Genomic DNA, 19,943 nt, shown 5'->3' on the forward strand with positions numbered 1-19,943 from the left:
TTGGAGTAAAATTGTGATTCCTGTCACATGTTTGAATCTTAGGGTTTTTACTTGGAGGTTGGTTTAATTTTTCCGTTCCGTAGATTGGAATATTGTTTAGGTTAGAGACTTTCTATTAGTAATAAATGTGGTTAATGTAATTGTTGAAATTTTCTTTCCTTCATTCTGTTTTTTTTGGAAGCATAATGCTAGAATTTAAATTATTAATAGAGGTTATTTTCAGTACTTCCCTGTGTTTATAGTATTTTTGTGCTTTTAAATTGAAAGATCTGTTTTTACTTTAACTGTTAAGTAGATGTTGTTCATGATGCAGATGTAGGACTTCTATTTTCAGGAAGTGTGTATCATTTTTATTAACTTAACTGTCAGCACTATTAAAAATATTGGTTTACTTAATTGCACATTTCATGATGAGCTCCAACATCTTAAGTGATGTCATTTAAGCCCTTGCATAAACTACTTCAGAACCCACTACTTTAGTATTCAGAAAAATCAAGCTAATAATAAGCTTAATATTTCTTTGCAGTTGGACCACTGTGGATAACTCAGTCATTTATTAGAATCTATGATCCGTATTTTAAAGGAATGGAACATTTACTTTTTTATTTTTGAAACATTAAAGTTTTTTGATTTGAGTAAAATATTATATCTCCGTGTATTGAATCTTTTTTTCCAAGTGTTTTGTTTGAACTACAGTGTGGTTCTAAGAATCCCAAGAAATTAGTAGCCCACTTGAAACCTGAATATAGATTAATATTTATAGTCAGGTTAAACTCCTCTTCTAGTATTTGAATATTTATGTCAGTGGTAAAACTGCACACACTAACTGGGCTTGCAGTTTTATACAAAGATAAATAAGTACAAGTATGTTGCTAAATTAGCTGATGTTAAAGACAGGATTCTAACGTAATCTTTTTTCTTCCCCCTTCTGTCATTCCAACATCTTTTTTCGAACTGTGAACTAAAGTGGAAGACAAGCATTCCAGTGATGCCAGTAGTTTGCTCCCACAGAATATTTTGTCTCAAACAAGCAGACACAATGACAGAGACTACAGACTGCCAAGAGCAGAGACTCACAGTAGTTCTACGCCAGTACAGCACCCCATCAAACCAGTGGTTCATCCAACTGCTACCCCAAGCACTGTTCCTTCTAGTCCATTTTCGCTACAGTCTGATCACCAGCCAAAGAAATCATTTGATGCTAATGGAGCATCTACTTTATCAAAACTGCCTACACCCACATCTTCTGTCCCTGCACAGAAAACAGAAAGAAAAGGTATGCCATTATTACTAGATGCTGCACGTTGAACTCTAGTTTCTGATATTTACATTATTTCCTTTGGCTTAAGTAAGGCTCAAATTCATTTAAGTCTTTCATAATGTTACTGCATAGACTTAGGTCTAGAGTTAGTCATATTATAGCCTTTAAATTTTTAATATCCAGACTCAACTGTTTTTTGCTTTTGATATTGAGGTCAAGTCCTTAATTTGTAATGTTTGGCAATGGTTTAAACAACTTATCAGAGTCAAATGACTGACTGTCCCTTTATATTTGATATTTTTAAATTTTTGTTATAATCTTGTTGTTAGTATAGTTTAGAAATTGTGTCAATTTTTGTGAATAGAAATATTTTGAAACATTTCTCTCTAACATGTAATTACTGGTTTCAATTTGTGAATTAGAAAACAAATTTTGAGTTGTGAGGGCCACAAGATAAGCCGTAATTCAGATATTAACACTTCTTAAGTTTGAAAAGTACAAGTAAACATTATAACCCAAATTGCATTTATAAGACTAGAAGTTAATAAGCATAGCATGTCCAAAAAAGTCTGAAAAGTAATGATAGCTGCTTGGGAGATGACACACAAAAGAAACAGCAGTGTGATAAGTATATTTTGCATAGAGCTTTCACAATTCCAAACCTGAACTTCATAGTAATATATATATATATATTTTAAGAATCTAAGAAAGTTAAAAGGCAGTGAAGAAATAAATTATGGGTAGATCCATTAGCAAACTATTAAGTGTTGAGAAACTTTTCCATGTTTGGTGGGTTTAGGTGAAGATAATTCTTTAAGCCAAATCTATTGCTTGATCCATTGCTTCATGTTGACTTAATTTGTTGATGAAGGGTTCAAATAATTGGATTTCTTTTACTTTAATTTCCCCTCTTTTTGTGCATATTATTTGAATGTCTCTTGTTACTGTGGCATTTGTGTTAGATGTTACTAAATCATATGCTTTTATCATACAGTTAAAAAATACATTAAACAGCTTAATATTTGTTTCAAATACTATAAAACTTCTTAAAGGTGGTTTGCACCAAATTTATTGCATACATATCAGATTTACTCTGTTATAGAAAATATGCGGAAAAAAACTTGACGAAATCTGAATTAATGCATTAATTATTAATTCTAAAGAATGTTCTGGTTTTTTAGTTACTGTAATTTCCTTTATTTGGTCACAGAAGAATTTTGTTTAAAAACCCTTGCAGTTAAAAAAAAAAAAAAGTGACCTAGGTACAGTGGCATCTCTCCTTGACTGGGGAGGCTGTAAGAGAGGATCACTTCAGCCCAGGTGTTCACTAGACTACCCTTGGCTAAACATAGCAAGACACTTGTCTCAAACAAAATCTCAACCTTGTAGAAGAAGTCTTTATCTCATTTTACCTTTGCATATTTAACGCTTTTTAGCTCTTTTCTCTTTTGAAATTTTCTCTATGGCTCATTTGATACTACTCTCCTACAATTTCCTAATTATTTTCACTTTGCACTTTTTATATTGGCATCATCTACTTTTTCTTTTTTCACTATTTTGTCCTTTTTCTTGCTTAAAATGTCTTCTTTTTCCTTGTGACCATCTTGACACCCATACCTTTAATTCCACTTCATAGTAATTTATCTACGTCTTTCTTGGTATTTGTTACATTTTCTCAAATACAGTATTCAAAATTTTCTCCTTGTTCCATAATTTAGATTGTTAGTACTTGACAGCATTTTCCCCAAAACTTTTCCTTGTTCTTCAGCATTCTCACTACTTCTACCCATCCTTTCACAAATCTTAAGACTCTTTCTAGATCTCATTTAGGTATATCCTTTCTGCTATTAATTACCACCAGCATTTTTGAAACTGGGATTGAATGACCTTATTTCGTTCATTTTAGTCTGACCTTAAAGTGGCATTGTTATAAAATTTAGATTGAATTGTGCCATTTCCTTGCTTAAAAACTTTCTGTGTAGTGGTTTTATCTTAGCTAAAAGCAGTCAGAACTTAATAAGATTGTAGTAAGTACTGAACAGCCTGGTTGCATTCTCTGACTACCTTGATCTCTAACCATTTCACTCTTGCATCCATTTAATCTGTTGTGAACATGTGTATTTCTTAGAGCATGTTATGTTCTTTCATGTTCTGAGCCTTGTTAAATTGGATGTTCTGTTTTGTTTTTTTTCATTCACAACATGTTGAACTCAGTGCTGTTTCTTTAGGTCTGAACTGTGATGTCATGCTAGTTTTTGTATCACTTCTCCCAGTGTTTCCCAAATGATTTCTACTTTTTTTCTAAAATTGCACTTACAAATTTAGTTTTTTCAATAATATATTCTCTTTTGGGTTAGACGGTCTGTTTCACTGCATTTTTTACTTTGTTCACCTTCTACCCTCTTTCCATGCTTTTAGCACCATTTCTGATAAACTTAACACAATTAAAATTTATAGTAACTTTAAGCTTATAGGAAGAAACACAATTACCTTTGAAATTACCAAGTATTTTTTTTCCTGCATGATAATTGAAGACAATATTAACTGTCTTAAATTATAATAGTTTTGATCTTTTCTCATCCTCAGTTGATTTAAATTTATGAAGTGTCCATTGATTTTAAATGCATTTCTAATTGAAAGTCAGTGTTATTTAAATAAAGTTTCCTGTTGAATCTTTGTCAACATCATGATTTTCTTTAACAGTTAAATAATTTAGGATTAGGGGGTTTAGCTCCATGGTAGAGCACTTGCCTAACATGAGTGAAACTTTGGGTTCAATCTCCAGTACTACAGAAAAACAAAAACAAAATTTACACAATTACATAATTTATGTTAAAAGATTGATGGTTCAAATAAGGTTGTTGTTGGTCTTAAGTGATAATAATATGACTAAGTATTAATGTCTAAGGGTGTTACTTGAAAGTTTGCTGTGTCAAATAATACAAGAGCAGAATCTTATCTGCCGCTCTCTTCCTAGTGCTCGACATAGTAATAAGCACTGTAAATATTTGTTGCAGATGGATAAACAACTCTAACACTGTTAATGAATGTATTGTGGGTTGGAAGAGCACCTGTATTGGTCATGGCAATGTAAGAAAAGTTTAGTAATTTAGAATTATAACAGGTAAATTTATAAACAAAGTAAGTAGTCAGAAAAGCAGACCTAAGTGAAGTCAAGCTCTCAGAATTAGTGTATCTAAATGATCAGATCATTAACATACTTGTTTCTCATTGGGAGAGGGAAGAAGAAATCAGTCGTGGATTAATATGCAGTGACATTCATTTGGAATAGAATTCCCCTGTGTGTTTTTTATGGTATCTGCAGACTAAGTAAAATTTGAGTAAACTCTAAGACTTTAGTAATACATTAAGACAGCAGTGGTCTTATAGCTGACACAGAAGGTTATTTACTGTCCAGGTGGACCAACTTCAGCTGTCAATTGCTTTGTTTTTGAAAGTTTTTAGAGTTACTAAATATTGATGAAAAAATAGGTTGACCATAGTTACTCAAATGTTTGAATAGCTGAATACATAAATTAGAGGAATTTAGTCTTAGTAAATAAGTTTAAGTTTAGTTCAGTGACTAAAAATGGTATTTCAAACAGTAGAGCAGGAGAATCGGCTGTGACAAAAAGAATACTAGGAAATATTGTTAATAATTTGTGAATAAGGGTGACCTTTTAAAATCAAGACCCATAATGCATTTAGCTAAAAAAGTTGATAATTTAGCTGGGTGTGATGGTGCATGTTTTTAGTAATCCCAGCAACTCAGGAAGCTGAGACCGGAGGATCCCAAGTTTAAGACTAGCCTTAGCAACTTGGCAAGACCCTGTCTCAATACAAAGGGCTGGGGATGTGGTAAAGCACCCAAGGGTTCAGTCCCCAGTACCAAAAATAAAAAGTTGATATATTGACCACTGAGATGTTTAAAATTTCTGGGACAAATAATCAAGATTGAAAAATAATGTTAGGAGAAAATATTTACAACATACATAGCAGATGGGATACCTTAAGAATCTATGCAAAGCCATGCGAAAAACAATGGTTCAATAGAAAAACCATGCAAAGAATGTGATCAGGCTGTTAGAAAAGAGGAATTTCAAGTTGTCATTAGACTTTATATACAAAATTAATTTTAAAAATGAACTAAAGATGACATTTCAATGGCTAAAATAAGATTTTAAAATAAAGGGGCTGGGAGTATAGCTCAGTTGCTGGAGTTCTTGCCTTGCATGCACAAGGCCATGGGTTCAATCCCCAGCATCACAAAACAAAAAACAAACAACAACAACAACAAAAAACAGGAGGAAATCTTTAATGTTGAAGTTGTCAGTGACACCAAAAACTCAAGCAGTGAAATAAAAAATAGATATTAGACTTCATTAGTGTTAAAACATTTTATGTATTAAAGGAAACTACCAATAATCTATACAATTAGAGAAAATATTTATAAATTTTATATAAGAAATTGATACTGAGAATATCCAATTTAGCAATAACAAAAAATCCAATTAAAAAATGGACAAAGGGCTTGAATACATTTCTCCAGAGACGATATTTTGATGGCCAATAAGCACATGTAGAGATGCTTAACATCAATTCATTAGTCACGAGGGAAATACAAATCTAAACCACAATTAAATAACATTTCACACCCATTAAGATGACTTTGTGACCTTTAAAAAAAATCATACTTTTGAAGTTGTGAAGAAATTGGTTGTGAAGTTGTGAAGAAATCCTACACTTGCTGGTAGGATTGTAAAATGATGTAGCCACTAGGGATTAGTTAGTTCCTTTAAAAGTCATACAGAGAATTACGTGCAGCATCCAACAGTTTGTCTTCTATATATACACCACAAAATTTTGAAAGCCAAGGATTCAAGATTTTTCTGTTCCTAGCAGTTATTCATTGTAGACCAACATGAAAAACAGTAAGTGTTCATTAACAGATTAAAGACTAAAATGTGGTGCATATTTACATACAGTGCAGCATTATCAACTTTCAAAAGGAATGAAAATTCTGGCACGTGCTGTAGAATGAGGATGAACCACGAGAACATTACATTAAGTAAGACGTAGTAAGACTTCATTTATGGGATGATTCCGCGTATGTTCTTAAAGACAGAAAATAGAATTGTGGTCCTAGGGGCTGGTGGGAGTGTTTGAGGAGTTGTTTAACAAGTAGTTTGTAAGATGAAAAAGTTTTATTAGAGATGAATGATTACGAAAGTTGCACAGAGATGTGAATGTCCTTAATGCTGCTGCATCATACACTTACAATGGTAAATTTTATGTAAATTTTATTAGACTAAAAATGCAGGTACATACTGAGTGTACAGATGAAGTTGTGAGTTCATTTTTCATATTTTAGGTTGGTTGACAGCAATTGGATATGGGGAAATGTGGTTGGTGAGTGTGTGTTAGTGTAGTGTTGAGGACAGTTTAACAACATCTGTTAAACATTGAAAAATATGCTTTTGTAGTAGGATGAAGATTCTCTCAGTTGAATAAAAAGCAAGTTGCAAAAACATACTTAGAAAACATCAACATTCATGTATGTTTATAACTGCATCGAAGTATTAGAAGGATATGTGATTAAAATATACATAATTCAAAGCAAATTGATAATCTCAGTAATATTTTAATAGGTATCATCATCTTGCAACCATGTGATTTTTTTCTATTATATCTGTATACTGTGTTTTCTTTTATAAACTACTTCATGTTAACTGTACCACCACTATTACAAAGTGGGAAAAGCAGATTGTCTTTGATATAGTTGTTGTTTTGAGATACATGTGTTCATATCCCTCTTCAGTATTACAGCAGCTGTCAAAACATCATAGGAAATTGATTAGAAATGCAGTTATTATCAGTATCTTTACAAATCCTAAGTGTATATCAAAGAGAATTATTTGCTATCCCAGAAAAATTTACTTTGGTGTATGCTCTAGGTGACTTGGAAGGTTGGGTTAGAAAAGTTGCCTGATGAAACAATTTTTTCTTAATTTTAGTTAAGTTACTCCCCCTTCAGGAAAAGAAATAGAAATACAAATCAATAACTCTCTACTTATGATTAAGTATAAAGAGAAGGAAGGCTGTTTTATCTTAAGGCAGAGAGACTATTTAAAAACAAAATTTTTATGAACTTATTTATGGTTCATATTAAATAATTGGTTAAAGCTCTGAGTTGTAGAAATGTAGGGAAGTGAATAAAGTTTGAAATAGCTTAGGGTAAAGATCTGGATATCTTTAAGTCAAAGTACTAGAGTTTAAACTGTATACCATTCCTTTGACAGAAGAAATGTTTAAGGTAGCCATGATTTTTTAGCCTCATAGCCTAACAAATTAGATTCTAGCTTAAACAATTTCAAAGACTGTTAGTTAAAATTAGATTTGTGTGAACAGCACAATAGTTAATTGTTAAGGTTTTCTTAATATCTTACCTTTGTTAATGAAAACAGTAGTTTTTCAAGTATTCAGAATAAGCCTAAGAAAGTGAATATAACACAGAATAAATGGTTTATTAACTCCTTTAGCTATTATATTGTTGGAAACCTAGACTTCATCCTCCCCAGCATCATCATTTTTTTAGGCCAATTCAAAAGATTGTCCTAGAAGTAAAGAGAGAATGTGCATCTTTGCTTATATTGCACAGTTGGGCATCCTGTTCACAAATATGTATTGATGAGGCCTAGTCCAATTTTACTCTAAGGCTGTGAGATACATCAAACAAAAATTTCTCTTCTGATAGAGCCCTTGTTTGAGTAGAACATTATTGTATAATAGAAGATGCTTGGTACTATGAAGAAAGAGGAGGGGGGCATAAGAGAAACCCCTCAAATGTAAAACTTATACATTTGTAAAATGGAGATTACTCAGAATAGCATTTGTAGTAATTATTAAACTCAAATTAGTTATTAGTTTCCAGTTACACAGGTAGATTGAGGTGCATAATATTCAGATATATGAATACGCTATAACATGGTTTGGAAAGGCATTTGTATTTTGGAAGGGGGAAAGGCTATTAAAAGAAGAACATAAAAATGAGATATTAAAGGCCTTCCTGGAAAACAGTTTTAGCTTTTCCGTCTTTGGTCTTATTCTCACTTCACTCAAAGTTATGAGGAACCTTCAAGATTCTCCAGTCTGTATTTTTTGTTACCAGCAGGGGGTACAGAACATTTACAATTTGTACATATGTCTAAGTCTCCCAGGCTCATTATTTCTTTTTTTTTAAGAGAGAGAGAATTTTAATATTTATTTTTTTAGTTTTTGGCGGACACAACATCTTTGTATGTGGTGCTGAGGATCGAATCCGGGCCGCACGCATGTCACAGCCCCTCATTATTTCTAAGTTGGAGCCCAAGTATCTGTACTTTTTAAAATATATACATACATACATATATATTTTAGTTGTCAATGGACCTTTAATTTGTTTATTTATATGTGGTGCTGAGAATCCTACGCAGTACCTAACACATACTAGGCAAGTGTTCTACCATTGATGCACAACCCCAGCCGCAAGTATCTGTATATTTTTAAGCTTTAGAAGTGATTATATTCTGTTAAGCAGTGTATTGAGAACTAATACTAAAAGTCAAGGCTTTGTAATAGAGAAATTCTGACCTTTAGAGATGTCACTTGCATGGGGATCCTAATAGGATCAACTGGTTTTTATGCTGCTCATCTCTCAAAACACTGCTAAAGTCAAAAAAAGGAAATAAAGCTATTTAAATTAGAAATCAAGAATGTTTAGTTTTTGTCATTCTTTATGGTGATGTGTAGTAGTATTTTGTTTTATAGTGTTTCTTTTGATTGGCTTAAATTTAGGACAACATTGAAGAACTATTAATCTCTTCTATTAAGACTTCCAAGTCTGAATGGATTTGACAGAACCAAACAGTTCCTTTTCCAACTTGATTCTGCCTGTCATTAAGAGCAGAAGGAGGGCTGGGGATGTGGCTCAGTGGTAGAGCACTTGTCTCACGTGGGTGGAAGTTGTAGTTGCCCCTCAAAATAGAACGACTGATGGATTTTCCGAAGGGGGACAAAATCATTCATTTCAATCAAGTTTCTTTGCTAGTCTGGATTAATAAATATAAAGTGGGAAATGATAGTCTGTCAAACTCAAGTAATTGGCATTATAAAAATAAAAAATCTTAGGCCTTCTGAGTTGGTTGCAGTTTTAATCAACATATCCTTGAAATGGACTTAAAGTAGCTATGAGATTCCTACTTTAAAGAGGTTCTACCCCCTGGTTCTTTGAACAATTATAATAGTGTACAGACTGAAATTGTTTCTATTCAGTAAACTTGCTGGTAATTCCCAGCTTCTCTGGGACCATGAAGGTTAGTGAATGCTTTGTTCTAGAGTTAAAGATGAAGATTTACAATGATTAAATAACAGTATAAAATTGAAATGCAGTTGTCCTGAAATGTATGCGTGACTTCATAACAGCAATTTTTAATTCAGTCGTATGACAAATATATAATCTTGAAGTGGATATGCATGGGAAATTAAAGGTGTTTTCCCAAATGCCCATATTTAGTCTTTAGATCAATATTATAAGATAGTTCAGTTTGAATGTTGTTACCTTCAGATTCATGTTTCTAATACTCTTTCCTGCTTTGAAGTCACTATATTAATACAATCTCATGGTATGTAGGAACCACAATTGTTTACTTCCTTGTTGGTGGACATTGTTTATTTCCACTTTTAAGCTAAAATAAAGGAAACACAGTGCTGTTGAGTATTTGCCTTGATTTGTGTATATCACAGTTTCACTGGGGGCAGTTCACCTAAGGGTAATTACTGGGTTATTAAGTGTATTTATCCTCACCTTTTTAAGATAATACTGAATTATTTTCCAGAATGGTTGTATCAGAGTAGTTTCAACCAGAAATGTTAAGTAAATATTTTCATTACTCCTCGCCAACATTTAGTATTGTCAAACTTAAATTTTTGCCAATGCAGTGAGAGTAAATGGATATCTTGCTTTATTTTACACTTTTCTGATGATCAGTGAATAAAATTAAGTATCTTTTCTTGAGTTTTTAGACTTCAGATTTCTTCTGTGAAATCTCTTTTTGTATCTTCCTCCATTTTTCCTTTGGATAGTTTCCTTTTTTAATTCATAGAAATTCTTTAAAATATAATGCTTGCTAATATTTTGAATTAGTTATCTTGCTTTTTGTAATTTTTAGATATCTACTTATGTCAATGATACCTTTTCTATGTTTTCTTCTAATAGTTTTAAAGACTTGTAAATATATATACAAAATTTGATCTGTCTCAAGTAATTTATCTGACAGGGCATCTCATGTGTTGCATTTTTCTTCAGGAATCTTCAGAATTTTTATTAGCAATTTATCATATGCTGTAAAGATGCCATTTGGGTCTTGATTACAATTGAATTTATATTAATAATTTGGATAGTAGCTTTGCATACTTTTTTCTTGCGTCTTTTTATTTAAATACTGAGTCTAGGCTTTAGTTTTTAGCATTTGAAAGAGTCGTTTTTATTGATAATTTTTACTGTTATTCTAAAACTTACTCTATAGAGTCTTTCCTCATTCATCACATCCTTAGCCCATCTTTGAGGGTGAACACCATGGTGCCCATTCTGTTATGTATTAAGGCCTTGTCTTAATATGGTCATAAATATTTTTTTAGGGCATGCAAATTAAGGTGTATAATATTTTTCCTTTTTTCTAATGGAAGCTGTTTGTGTGGTTAATATATAACCATGTTTGAGATGGCATTACTTAGACAGTATGGTACTTTTAAAAAATCAGATGAATATGGCTTATTAGCATTATTCTAGTCAGGCAGATATTTACTAAGCAATCTTATGAGCACTAAATGGGAAGTGTTTTTCTGATTTTTGTTCAGGTTTCCAAAATTCAGGTAATTTTTTTCATCTTTATCATCTTTTTATTTAGAGTCTACATCAGGAGACAAATTGGTATCACATTCTTGCACAACTCCTTCCACTTCTTCTGCCTCCGGACTGAATCCCACATCAGCACCTCCAACATCTGCATCGGCAGTCCCTGTTTCTCCTGTTCCACAGTCACCAATACCTCCATTACTTCAGGACCCAAATCTGCTTAGACAGTTGCTTCCTGCTTTGCAAGCCACACTGCAGCTCAATAATTCTAATGTGGACATATCCAAAATCAATGAAGGTAAATTTTTGATAGCAGTAATTTAAGAAATATTTGTTTGCTTTGTGCAAAATTATGTTATCAATGAAATTCCCAACTAAGGGGAATTTGTTGTTGTTTCCTTTTGAAACTAATATTTAAATTTCTTCTTTTTGGAGTTTAAAATTTATTGTCTTTCATAGTTTAAAGGTACTGGTAGTAAAATTGAGTTAGTAATACTTCTATATAGATTTTTTTTTTCTTTATTCTCTTTGTGGTGTTGGAAATCAAACCCAGGGCCTCAGGCATGCTAGGCAAACATTCTACCATTGGGCTATAACCTCAACCCACTTCTATATATTTTTTAAAGCAGCTGTGTGTCTGGTCGTTACTGGAGAATGAGCTCTTTTGTGTGTTAAGTATAGAAGCAAAATAAGAAATATTTGTTAAAATTTGTATAAAAACTCAGCATTTTTAAAATATTTAAATATGTTAATTACTAGAAGGTTAAAAATTCAGATTGTTACTTAAAATACTTGTAAAAGATTCTCAGAAGGGAGGGAGGTACTGAATAAAATTTTTCCCCTCCCTTCCTCTACGGTTAAGCAGGTTAAGCACGGTAATTCTACCTTTTCTTTTCAGTATGCTACTGAAGTAAAGTGTTCAGGCAATCAACTTGAAGAAATCTGAATAGAAGTGGTTGTGGTTTTAATTTGGAAACCATTCAAATTCAGACATTCTAAGAGCTTACGTAATTTTCTGATTAGAATCATCAATTTATATTTATACATAATATATTTAATAATAGTAGTTAATTCTAAAAAGAGCTATATCAGGCTAGACATGAGTTTTCTATTGCTTTCTTCAACTTTATTTTTGTTGTCTGAAATTTGATTTTGTAGGTAAATGCAAAGTAAAGCTTTAAATAGTTTGAGGAAACAATAGCACAAAATATATCAATTATGTCTTATGCAGCAAAAATACATGGTATTTCTAAGTACTGGCTTTTTAATATTCGTTGTTGAAAGTTTATTGGGTGGATATCGATGTGGTTTGAGTGGTCAGCTTTTTTTTAAAAAGCAATCAATGAAATAACCATTTATTCAGTTAATTCTGAGTAATTAACTGAGTATTCTACTTATAAATGGATAGTCTTCTGACACAGAAGTTTCAGTGAATGTTTTTTGGTGCTTTAAAAAAGTCTCATTGAGGGGTCTTATTGTAAAAGAAACAATTGGTTTACCTTCAGTGTAAATCCATTTTCTTTTTCTCTTAGATCATTTTAGTCTTAGACCTGTTATTAATTTTCTCCAGGTTGTATTTTGAAAGTTGTAACTTGAAACACTTGCTTTTTTCCCCTGAGTTCTCCTTGAGTTTTCAAATTGTTACCAATGCCACATAAGCCTCATTGTTTTTATTTGAATTTAGTGGATGATGTGTTTTTAGTTCTTACAGCAGCTGTGACACAAGCTTCACTGCAGTCTATAATTCATAAGTTTCTTACTGCTGGACCATCTGCTTTCAACATAACATCTCTGATTTCTCAAGCTGCTCAGCTCTCTGCTCAAGGTATTCATTTATATTCTTAGATATTTCTAAAATTTGTTTCTTGATTTTTGTTTTGGAATTAAGGGCAAGTTTTTTTTTTTGAGAAGGGGTTGTTTGTATTCAGTTTTGCTGTAAAACGGTGATTTTATTTTTAGTTTTTGTAACATTGGCATATACCATTTTATTGTTTTATTTAAATGAAGCATGCTTTGACATTTATTTTAGGTATTGCCATCAGACCTGGAACATAGTTATATTTAATTCAGAATTTAAGTTGTTATTAATACGATATTTTACTCCAAAGCTGAAAGTAAACTTTGGTATATCTTCAGTTTCTGTAAAACATTGCATGTATTTGACAAGTTGAAGTTTGGTTGAGATTGATGTTCACTGATTTTTGTCTAGATTTTTGTCTAGAGATGCAGAAATGCTCAATTTCTGCTTGAATTTGATACCTCTTCATCATAATGGTATTGAAATAGAGAACGACAAACAAGAGCAAAAAGGATTGCTTTGTCAGAAAATGATAAACTGAACATTAATACCTGAACTGGAATGGAAGTATAGTGATGCAAAGACATCTGAAATGCTCTGTCTAGCCTTATGAGGCAGGGAACTGTGAGATGCCTGGGTCTAAATGAAGAATAGTAAAAAAAGAAATGGGACCCTGTGAGAATAGGTTCAAGCTGAGCTTCCTGGTCCAGTCTCAGAGAGAGTGGACCTTGCACTGAGTATGATACTATTTAACAGTGCAATTAGTTAGCATGGCATCCAGTGTAGATGTCACATTTTTAATTTTTCAGAAAAATGTTCTTTGGGGAAATGTGAGGTATGGGTTATATAGAATGATACTGAGATCTTCATGTATATTACAAAGGTTTTGGCTTATTATTTATTATTATTTATTATTCTTTCACTCTTTTCCAGCCCAGCCATCTAATCAGTCTCCAATGTCTTTAACGTCTGATGCTTCATCCCCAAGATCCTATGTGTCTCCAAGAATAAGCACACCTCAAACTAACACAGTCCCTATCAAACCTTTGATTAGTACTCCTCCAGTTTCATCACAGCCAAAGGTATGTCACCTTTGAGGGAAACTGCTTGCTTTTGGAAAATCAATAATATTTTAGAACCCGTATTGTAGAAAAAGGCCTAGGAGGTGGTAGTGGAATGAATGAGAGGTGACTGATAGTAGATACAGAAAGGGGAGCTTGAATCTGTGCTAATTATATACACCATCTGATTCTGTTTCCTCTATTGATGTTGGAATTTGTGGCATGGAGAGTGTGATAAAGATGGTTTACTAAGTGAATCTAAGTATTTGTAGAGTTTCAAAGTATGAAAGATGAGAGAATGTTTTTCAGTGATCTTTTTCTCTAAGAGCTTCACATATATACATATAATTTTCACATCCTGAAACTCATAGTGTTTATTTCATTTACTAAGTAAAATTAAGAAAAAGGATAGTTTTGTGGTAGATTAAGAATTTGAAACCTAGGGCTTTGTGAATACAGAACACATTTGACTAGGCAATATGCCTGTGTGTGTCTAAGCAGAATCTTATATAGATGATGCCTTAGAACCACAGTTAGAAAACTGCTTTTCTGTTCCTACCAGAACCTAGCAGAACCATCACAATGTTACCATAAAGTTTTGCACCACAGCATGAGGACTGGCTGCAGTTCAGAAGTAAAAGGCAATTGCACCCATTCTTTACTCTTTAAACTTGCTGCTATCAGTGAAATACTGAGTTTTATATAATTTTTTTTTTCTAAACTCTATCTGATAAGTATAGGTGGAAATTGAAATTTTTTCTAGTAGTTGAAGATGGTGGTAGCCATCATTCCCTTCCACAGTGAGAGATTGATGTATGTTTTAGGGTCTAGTTGAACTTTTAAAATTCCAGGTTATAGTTAGTTTATTATGTAGTTACTAAATGCCTGAATTTTGAGGGGTTAAAAATTATGAATTTCAACAAAACAGAACTATCGCCGTGCATGTAAGAAGTAAATAAATAAAGTGCAGTAGTGGCCAAAAGTAGTATTATTGTGTTTCTGCACTTATAAAATGAGCATTTCAAATTCCATAAGCAGATAGCTGCCTTTTTTTTTTTAACGCATTGTCTACCTTTGTGTCTGAATTTGAGGCTTATATTTTAAACTGCCTTGTTTTTTTCTATGACATCTGAATATAAATAGCATATTTATCCCCATTGGCAATTATGGACTTCTTGATCTGTCTCTAAAAGGTAACATCTCTTTTGAAGACCTCTCAGGTTGAATTATATGTATATAACTCATTCTTTGTGTGTGGGTGTGGGTGTATATACTCAATATGTGGTTGAAATCTTGGCATCAGTATTTGTGTAATGTAACATAGATAATTACTTTTATTGATAACAGACATAATAATAAATCGAGGGATATTGCAGTTTTTTGGAATGAAAACTGCTGAAACCTGGAGAACTAGTTTCTTCTGCTGGTGTTAGTAATACTGTATGGCCTTAGGCCATTTTATGAAGAAATGAGATGTGTTTCAAAACTTGACTTCATCTTTTTGTTAATTTGACAGGCCCTCTGATTCCTCTTTGTGAAAAATCGGATTTTATAGTATTTGAGATTACTAACTAGATTTGAAGGGAAAGGTGTGATTGGATTTGATAACCTACTCAGTAATTCACACTATTAAATATCACTAGTATTAATATTATGGAACAAAAATTAAGATAACCATTTTCTTAATCACTAGAGAACAGAAATAATAGGAAAATTGTATTGCTAGTAGAAGCTTCTCTACTTTCTGTGCTATGTGCCTATGTGTTAGAAACCTGTCTCACCAGATTTTAACATTTCAGGTTAGTACTCCAGTAGTAAAGCAAGGACCAGTGTCACAATCAGCCACACAGCAGCCTGTAACTGCTGACAAGCAGCCAGGTCATGAACCTGTTTCTCCTCGAAGTCTTCAGCGCTCAAGGTAAGTTGATGTTGTGTATTAGACTGCATTTTTGTTTTCTTTAATATGAGGTTCTACTATATTAATATTTATTTGTATAAAAAAACAATTTTGGAAAAATCCATGGAGAACCTAGTATAAAATTTGCAAAGATAAAAAGGATGCAGTGGCATATACCTGTCATTCCAGCAGCTTAGGGGTCTGAGTCAGGAAGATCACAAGTTTAAGGCTAGCCTGGCCAATTAATGAGACCCTATCTCAAAATAAGAAATTAAAAGGGCTGGGAAAGTAGCTCAGTGATAGAGCAGCCTTGGGTTCAATCCCCAATATTGCAAAATATGTAATAAATAAATAAACAAAATGCAGAGACAAATCTTTTATGTCATGAAGTGAACCTTGGTTATTTTGAAGAAATATGGCTCTTTAAAATTCTACTTAATTATATGAACTAAAAATATAGAATAATTGTACCAAAAGGGCAGATGCTTTTACAGTATTTTACTGATTGCATCACCTCATGATTCAAGTGTTTTGGTGAAGCCAAAAATACAAAACTTGGACCACTGTTTCCCACTGGAGTATATCAGAATTTACTGATAGCTTCAATTCTGACCTTTCATACAATTATGTAGCACTGTGTTGTGTTTTCACTTGGCTCATAACAATGCAACCTTAAATAAAACTTGTTGAATGAATGGTTTTCATTTGATTGATTTTTTTTCCTATTTTTATTTCATGCTACAAGGTGGCAAAATAATTCAACTGTTGTTTTTATTGTTGTTTTCTAAACAAGCATTTCAGAACTTATACATCCAAATGAGAGTTGTTCCCTTCAAAATAATCACCTTTGGATGCTGTCTACTTACTCCAGCAATGTTGCCATTGCTCAGAACATTTTTGGGAAATTCTTCTTTTAAATTGTCTTTAGAGGCTGCAGTGTTATTTTAAATATCCTCAGTGATGAAAACTCTTCATCCTTTGGGAGATTTAGTTTTTGGAAATAACTGAAATTCATTCAGAGCCAAGTCTGGTGAAGCAGGTAGGAAATCAATTTGGGTGATTAAATTTTTGGTTCTCACACCATATCCCAAAACCCTGGCCCAAATCATTCAGTTTTAAAAGAAGATAACTAATTTTAGAGTAATTTTTTTTTGTGTCTTATTTTGCCACTATGTTCCTTTCAGTGCTGTCTGATAAAATGCCTTTATTTTGCTTCACATTATTCTATCCTCTGATTCAACTTTATTCTGATGTTGAACAAAGACCCTTCCCTCTAAAGAGGGATATATGAGACACAATATTCAGATATGCCTTTTATGTGCACCTATAAAATATGACCATTTCTTATTTATATTAGTGTTTGTGGTATACAAAATCAACACGTTCTGCTGTCGAATTTGAAAAATATAATTACTTTCAATTTAATTTTGACAGTAGTGTTTAAAAAGGCTTTTTTCTTCCCCTGAAGTGTATTGAGGAATATATGATATACTTGAATTGCCAAAGTATGTTTAATAAACTATATTAACAGGTAGTTTCTATGATACCACTTTTAATTATTATACATTCTACATTTTAAACATTTTTCTTCCAGTAGCCAGAGAAGTCCATCACCTGGTCCAAATCATACTTCTAGTAGTAATGTATCAAATACAGCAGTTGTACCACAGAATTCATCTGCCCGACCTGCGTGTTCATTAACACCTACACTAGCAGCACACTTCAATGAAAATCTCATAAAACATGTTCAAGGATGGCCTGCAGATCATGCAGAGAAGCAGGTACGTTACATGATTCACAGTAAATATTTTATTACACTGGCAAAAAAGCACATTCTGATTGTAGGAAATCCAATCTGGACCACTGAGTTTGAGCTGTATTTATGATAACATTTCTAATTTTATCTATAATTTTAAAAATATTTGATCTGTAGAGAGTAGTTATGAGCTCTTTGGTTTCACGAAATACTTTAACAGGTACTCAGTGTTGAATGCTGTGCTAATAAGTGCTTTGTATTTGTTCATTGCTTTTATTAGGATTTGCTAGAGTGTAGATAAGTGTTTTCCCATTTTTGCCATTGAAGCCCCTATGTTTGTGGCCAAATAAGTTATTCCAAGGTCATTGATGTGGCTCAATCTGATGTCCTTTTTCCACTCAGTGACTTGACTCTATGGTTGTTTAAGAATCTGTTAGAATTATGAATTTCATGAGCGACTCTCACTAGACTAACAGAAGTTAATGAAACATTCTTGCTTAAAGATTTAAAACTTTAGGACATTCTAGTCACTGCCATTTTTCTCTCCCTTAACTAACAATAGTGAGATTCTTCTACAGGTTGACAGTCTCTGGTTGACTTGGTATCCTTTATGAACCTCAAATTATGAGTTCTTCCAATTTATTACAATCCAGAGGTTGGAAATGCTATTCTGGTAAGAAACCTGAAGGGGAATTCAAAGTAACTTCCATCAGAGATGGTTTCTTTAAAAGAAAATCTATTCCCCTTAATTGCCAGCATTTTTGTGCATTGAAAGGAAATGGATTAGTCTGTGATCTTGGTCTAAAGTTCTTGGAAATAAGGATTTTTTTGTGTGTGTAAGTTAATATTATTTATAGTATATTTTATGGAATCTTTATTTCTTTAAAGGCATCAAGATTGCGTGAAGAAGCTCATAACATGGGGAGCGTTCACATGTCAGAAATTTGTACTGAATTAAAAAATTTAAGATCTTTAGTCCGAGTATGTGAAATTCAAGCAACTTTGCGAGAGCAAAGGTAAGATTTTCACTGGAATAAATATTTATTTTTCTTAGAACTATGTACAGCAATAATTTCAGGATCTCCAATGAATGCCTTAAATTGTGTATAATAACAAATCCTATAGTTTATTGCCTTTTTCATCCTAATTGTGTGTCATACACCATGGCCATAACTTTTCTAGCTTGAGGTGCAACATCAAAATTAACATGAGTGCCTTTTCCTTCATAGTTTCACAGTTAAAAATTCACTCTTATTATAAATCTTTGCAGCCTCAGCATACAATTTTTTTCTTTATTAGGTTGAGAATTTTTACCTTTTTACTTAAGGAAGACTTGAACCTGGTGTCTCACACGTGCTAGGCAAGCACTCTACCGCTGAACCACAACCCCATCCCCACTTTATGGCTTCTTTTTGGCATATTGGAATTGCCAGCACTGCTACTCTTATGCTTGTGACGATTATATAATAAAATAAGGATTACTTGAACACAAGCATTGTGATACTATAAAGGTCAGTGTGATAACCAGGATAACTACTAAGTGATTAACAGGCAAGTAGCATATGTAGCATGTTGATACTGAATACAGGGATGATTCACATCTTGGGCAGGATGGAGTGGACAATGAGAGATATCATTATGCCACTCAGAACAGGGCACAGTTTAAAACTTACCAATTGTTTCTGGAATTTTCCATTTAATATTTTTGGACTGCAAGTAACTGAAACCACAGAAAGAGAAATGGTAGATAAGGGAGCACTTCTATATCTTTTACTGAGTCTATATATAGTCTATATATATATGAGTTTATATATATAAATGTCTATAACTTTTTATAATTTAATAATATTCCTGATAAATAAGGCATCTTGGCTTCTCTTAACTCATGATAAATTAGGCTTTTTTTCCTTTTACATTTAAAAAGTGAAATGTCAACAGTAGCTATTGTAAGTGTTCCTTCTTGATTTGAGGTTAGCACTGTGTGTGTGTGTTTTTTTAAATATTTTTAATTATAGGTGGACACAATATCTTTATTTTTATGTGGTACTGTGGATAGAACCCAGTGTGTCACACATGGTAGACGAGCACTCTACTTCTTGAGTCACAACCCCAGCCCTGGGGTTAACAAGCTTTTTTGCTGAGGATATTTCATTTGAAATTTCTTATTACTATTTATATTATCCTTGCATCATCTATATTTCTCTTGGAAATTTCAGAAAGGATTTTGTCTAGCAAGTTTAATAATATAGTATATCTGCTATCTTAATTGTTTTTCTAC

At 32.6% G+C, this 19,943-nt stretch overlaps 1 protein-coding gene across 11 annotated transcripts in view; it reads left to right on the forward strand.

Annotated features, from left to right (window-relative positions):
• Wac (WW domain containing adaptor with coiled-coil) overlaps nucleotides 1-19,943 on the forward strand; it is a 68,231-nt gene that overhangs the window by 46,384 nt on the left and 1,904 nt on the right. For 8 of the 11 annotated variants that reach the window (XM_077802338.1, XM_026410598.2, XM_077802339.1 and 5 more), the window contains 7 exons: nucleotides 968-1,276; nucleotides 11,206-11,451; nucleotides 12,856-12,978; nucleotides 13,885-14,033; nucleotides 15,812-15,930; nucleotides 17,504-17,690; nucleotides 18,554-18,681. In XM_077802338.1, the coding sequence (XP_077658464.1) occupies nucleotides 968-1,276; nucleotides 11,206-11,451; nucleotides 12,856-12,978; nucleotides 13,885-14,033; nucleotides 15,812-15,930; nucleotides 17,504-17,690; nucleotides 18,554-18,681 (1,261 nt within the window). The remainder of the gene's footprint in view (nucleotides 1-967; nucleotides 1,277-11,205; nucleotides 11,452-12,855; nucleotides 12,979-13,884; nucleotides 14,034-15,811; nucleotides 15,931-17,503; nucleotides 17,691-18,553; nucleotides 18,682-19,943) is intronic. The other 3 variants (XM_026410602.2, XM_077802340.1, XM_077802335.1) reach the window with 2 other exon arrangements.

Source organism: Urocitellus parryii, chromosome 9 (assembly GCF_045843805.1).
Source record: "Urocitellus parryii isolate mUroPar1 chromosome 9, mUroPar1.hap1, whole genome shotgun sequence".
NCBI classification, from domain to species: Eukaryota; Metazoa; Chordata; class Mammalia; order Rodentia; family Sciuridae; genus Urocitellus; species Urocitellus parryii.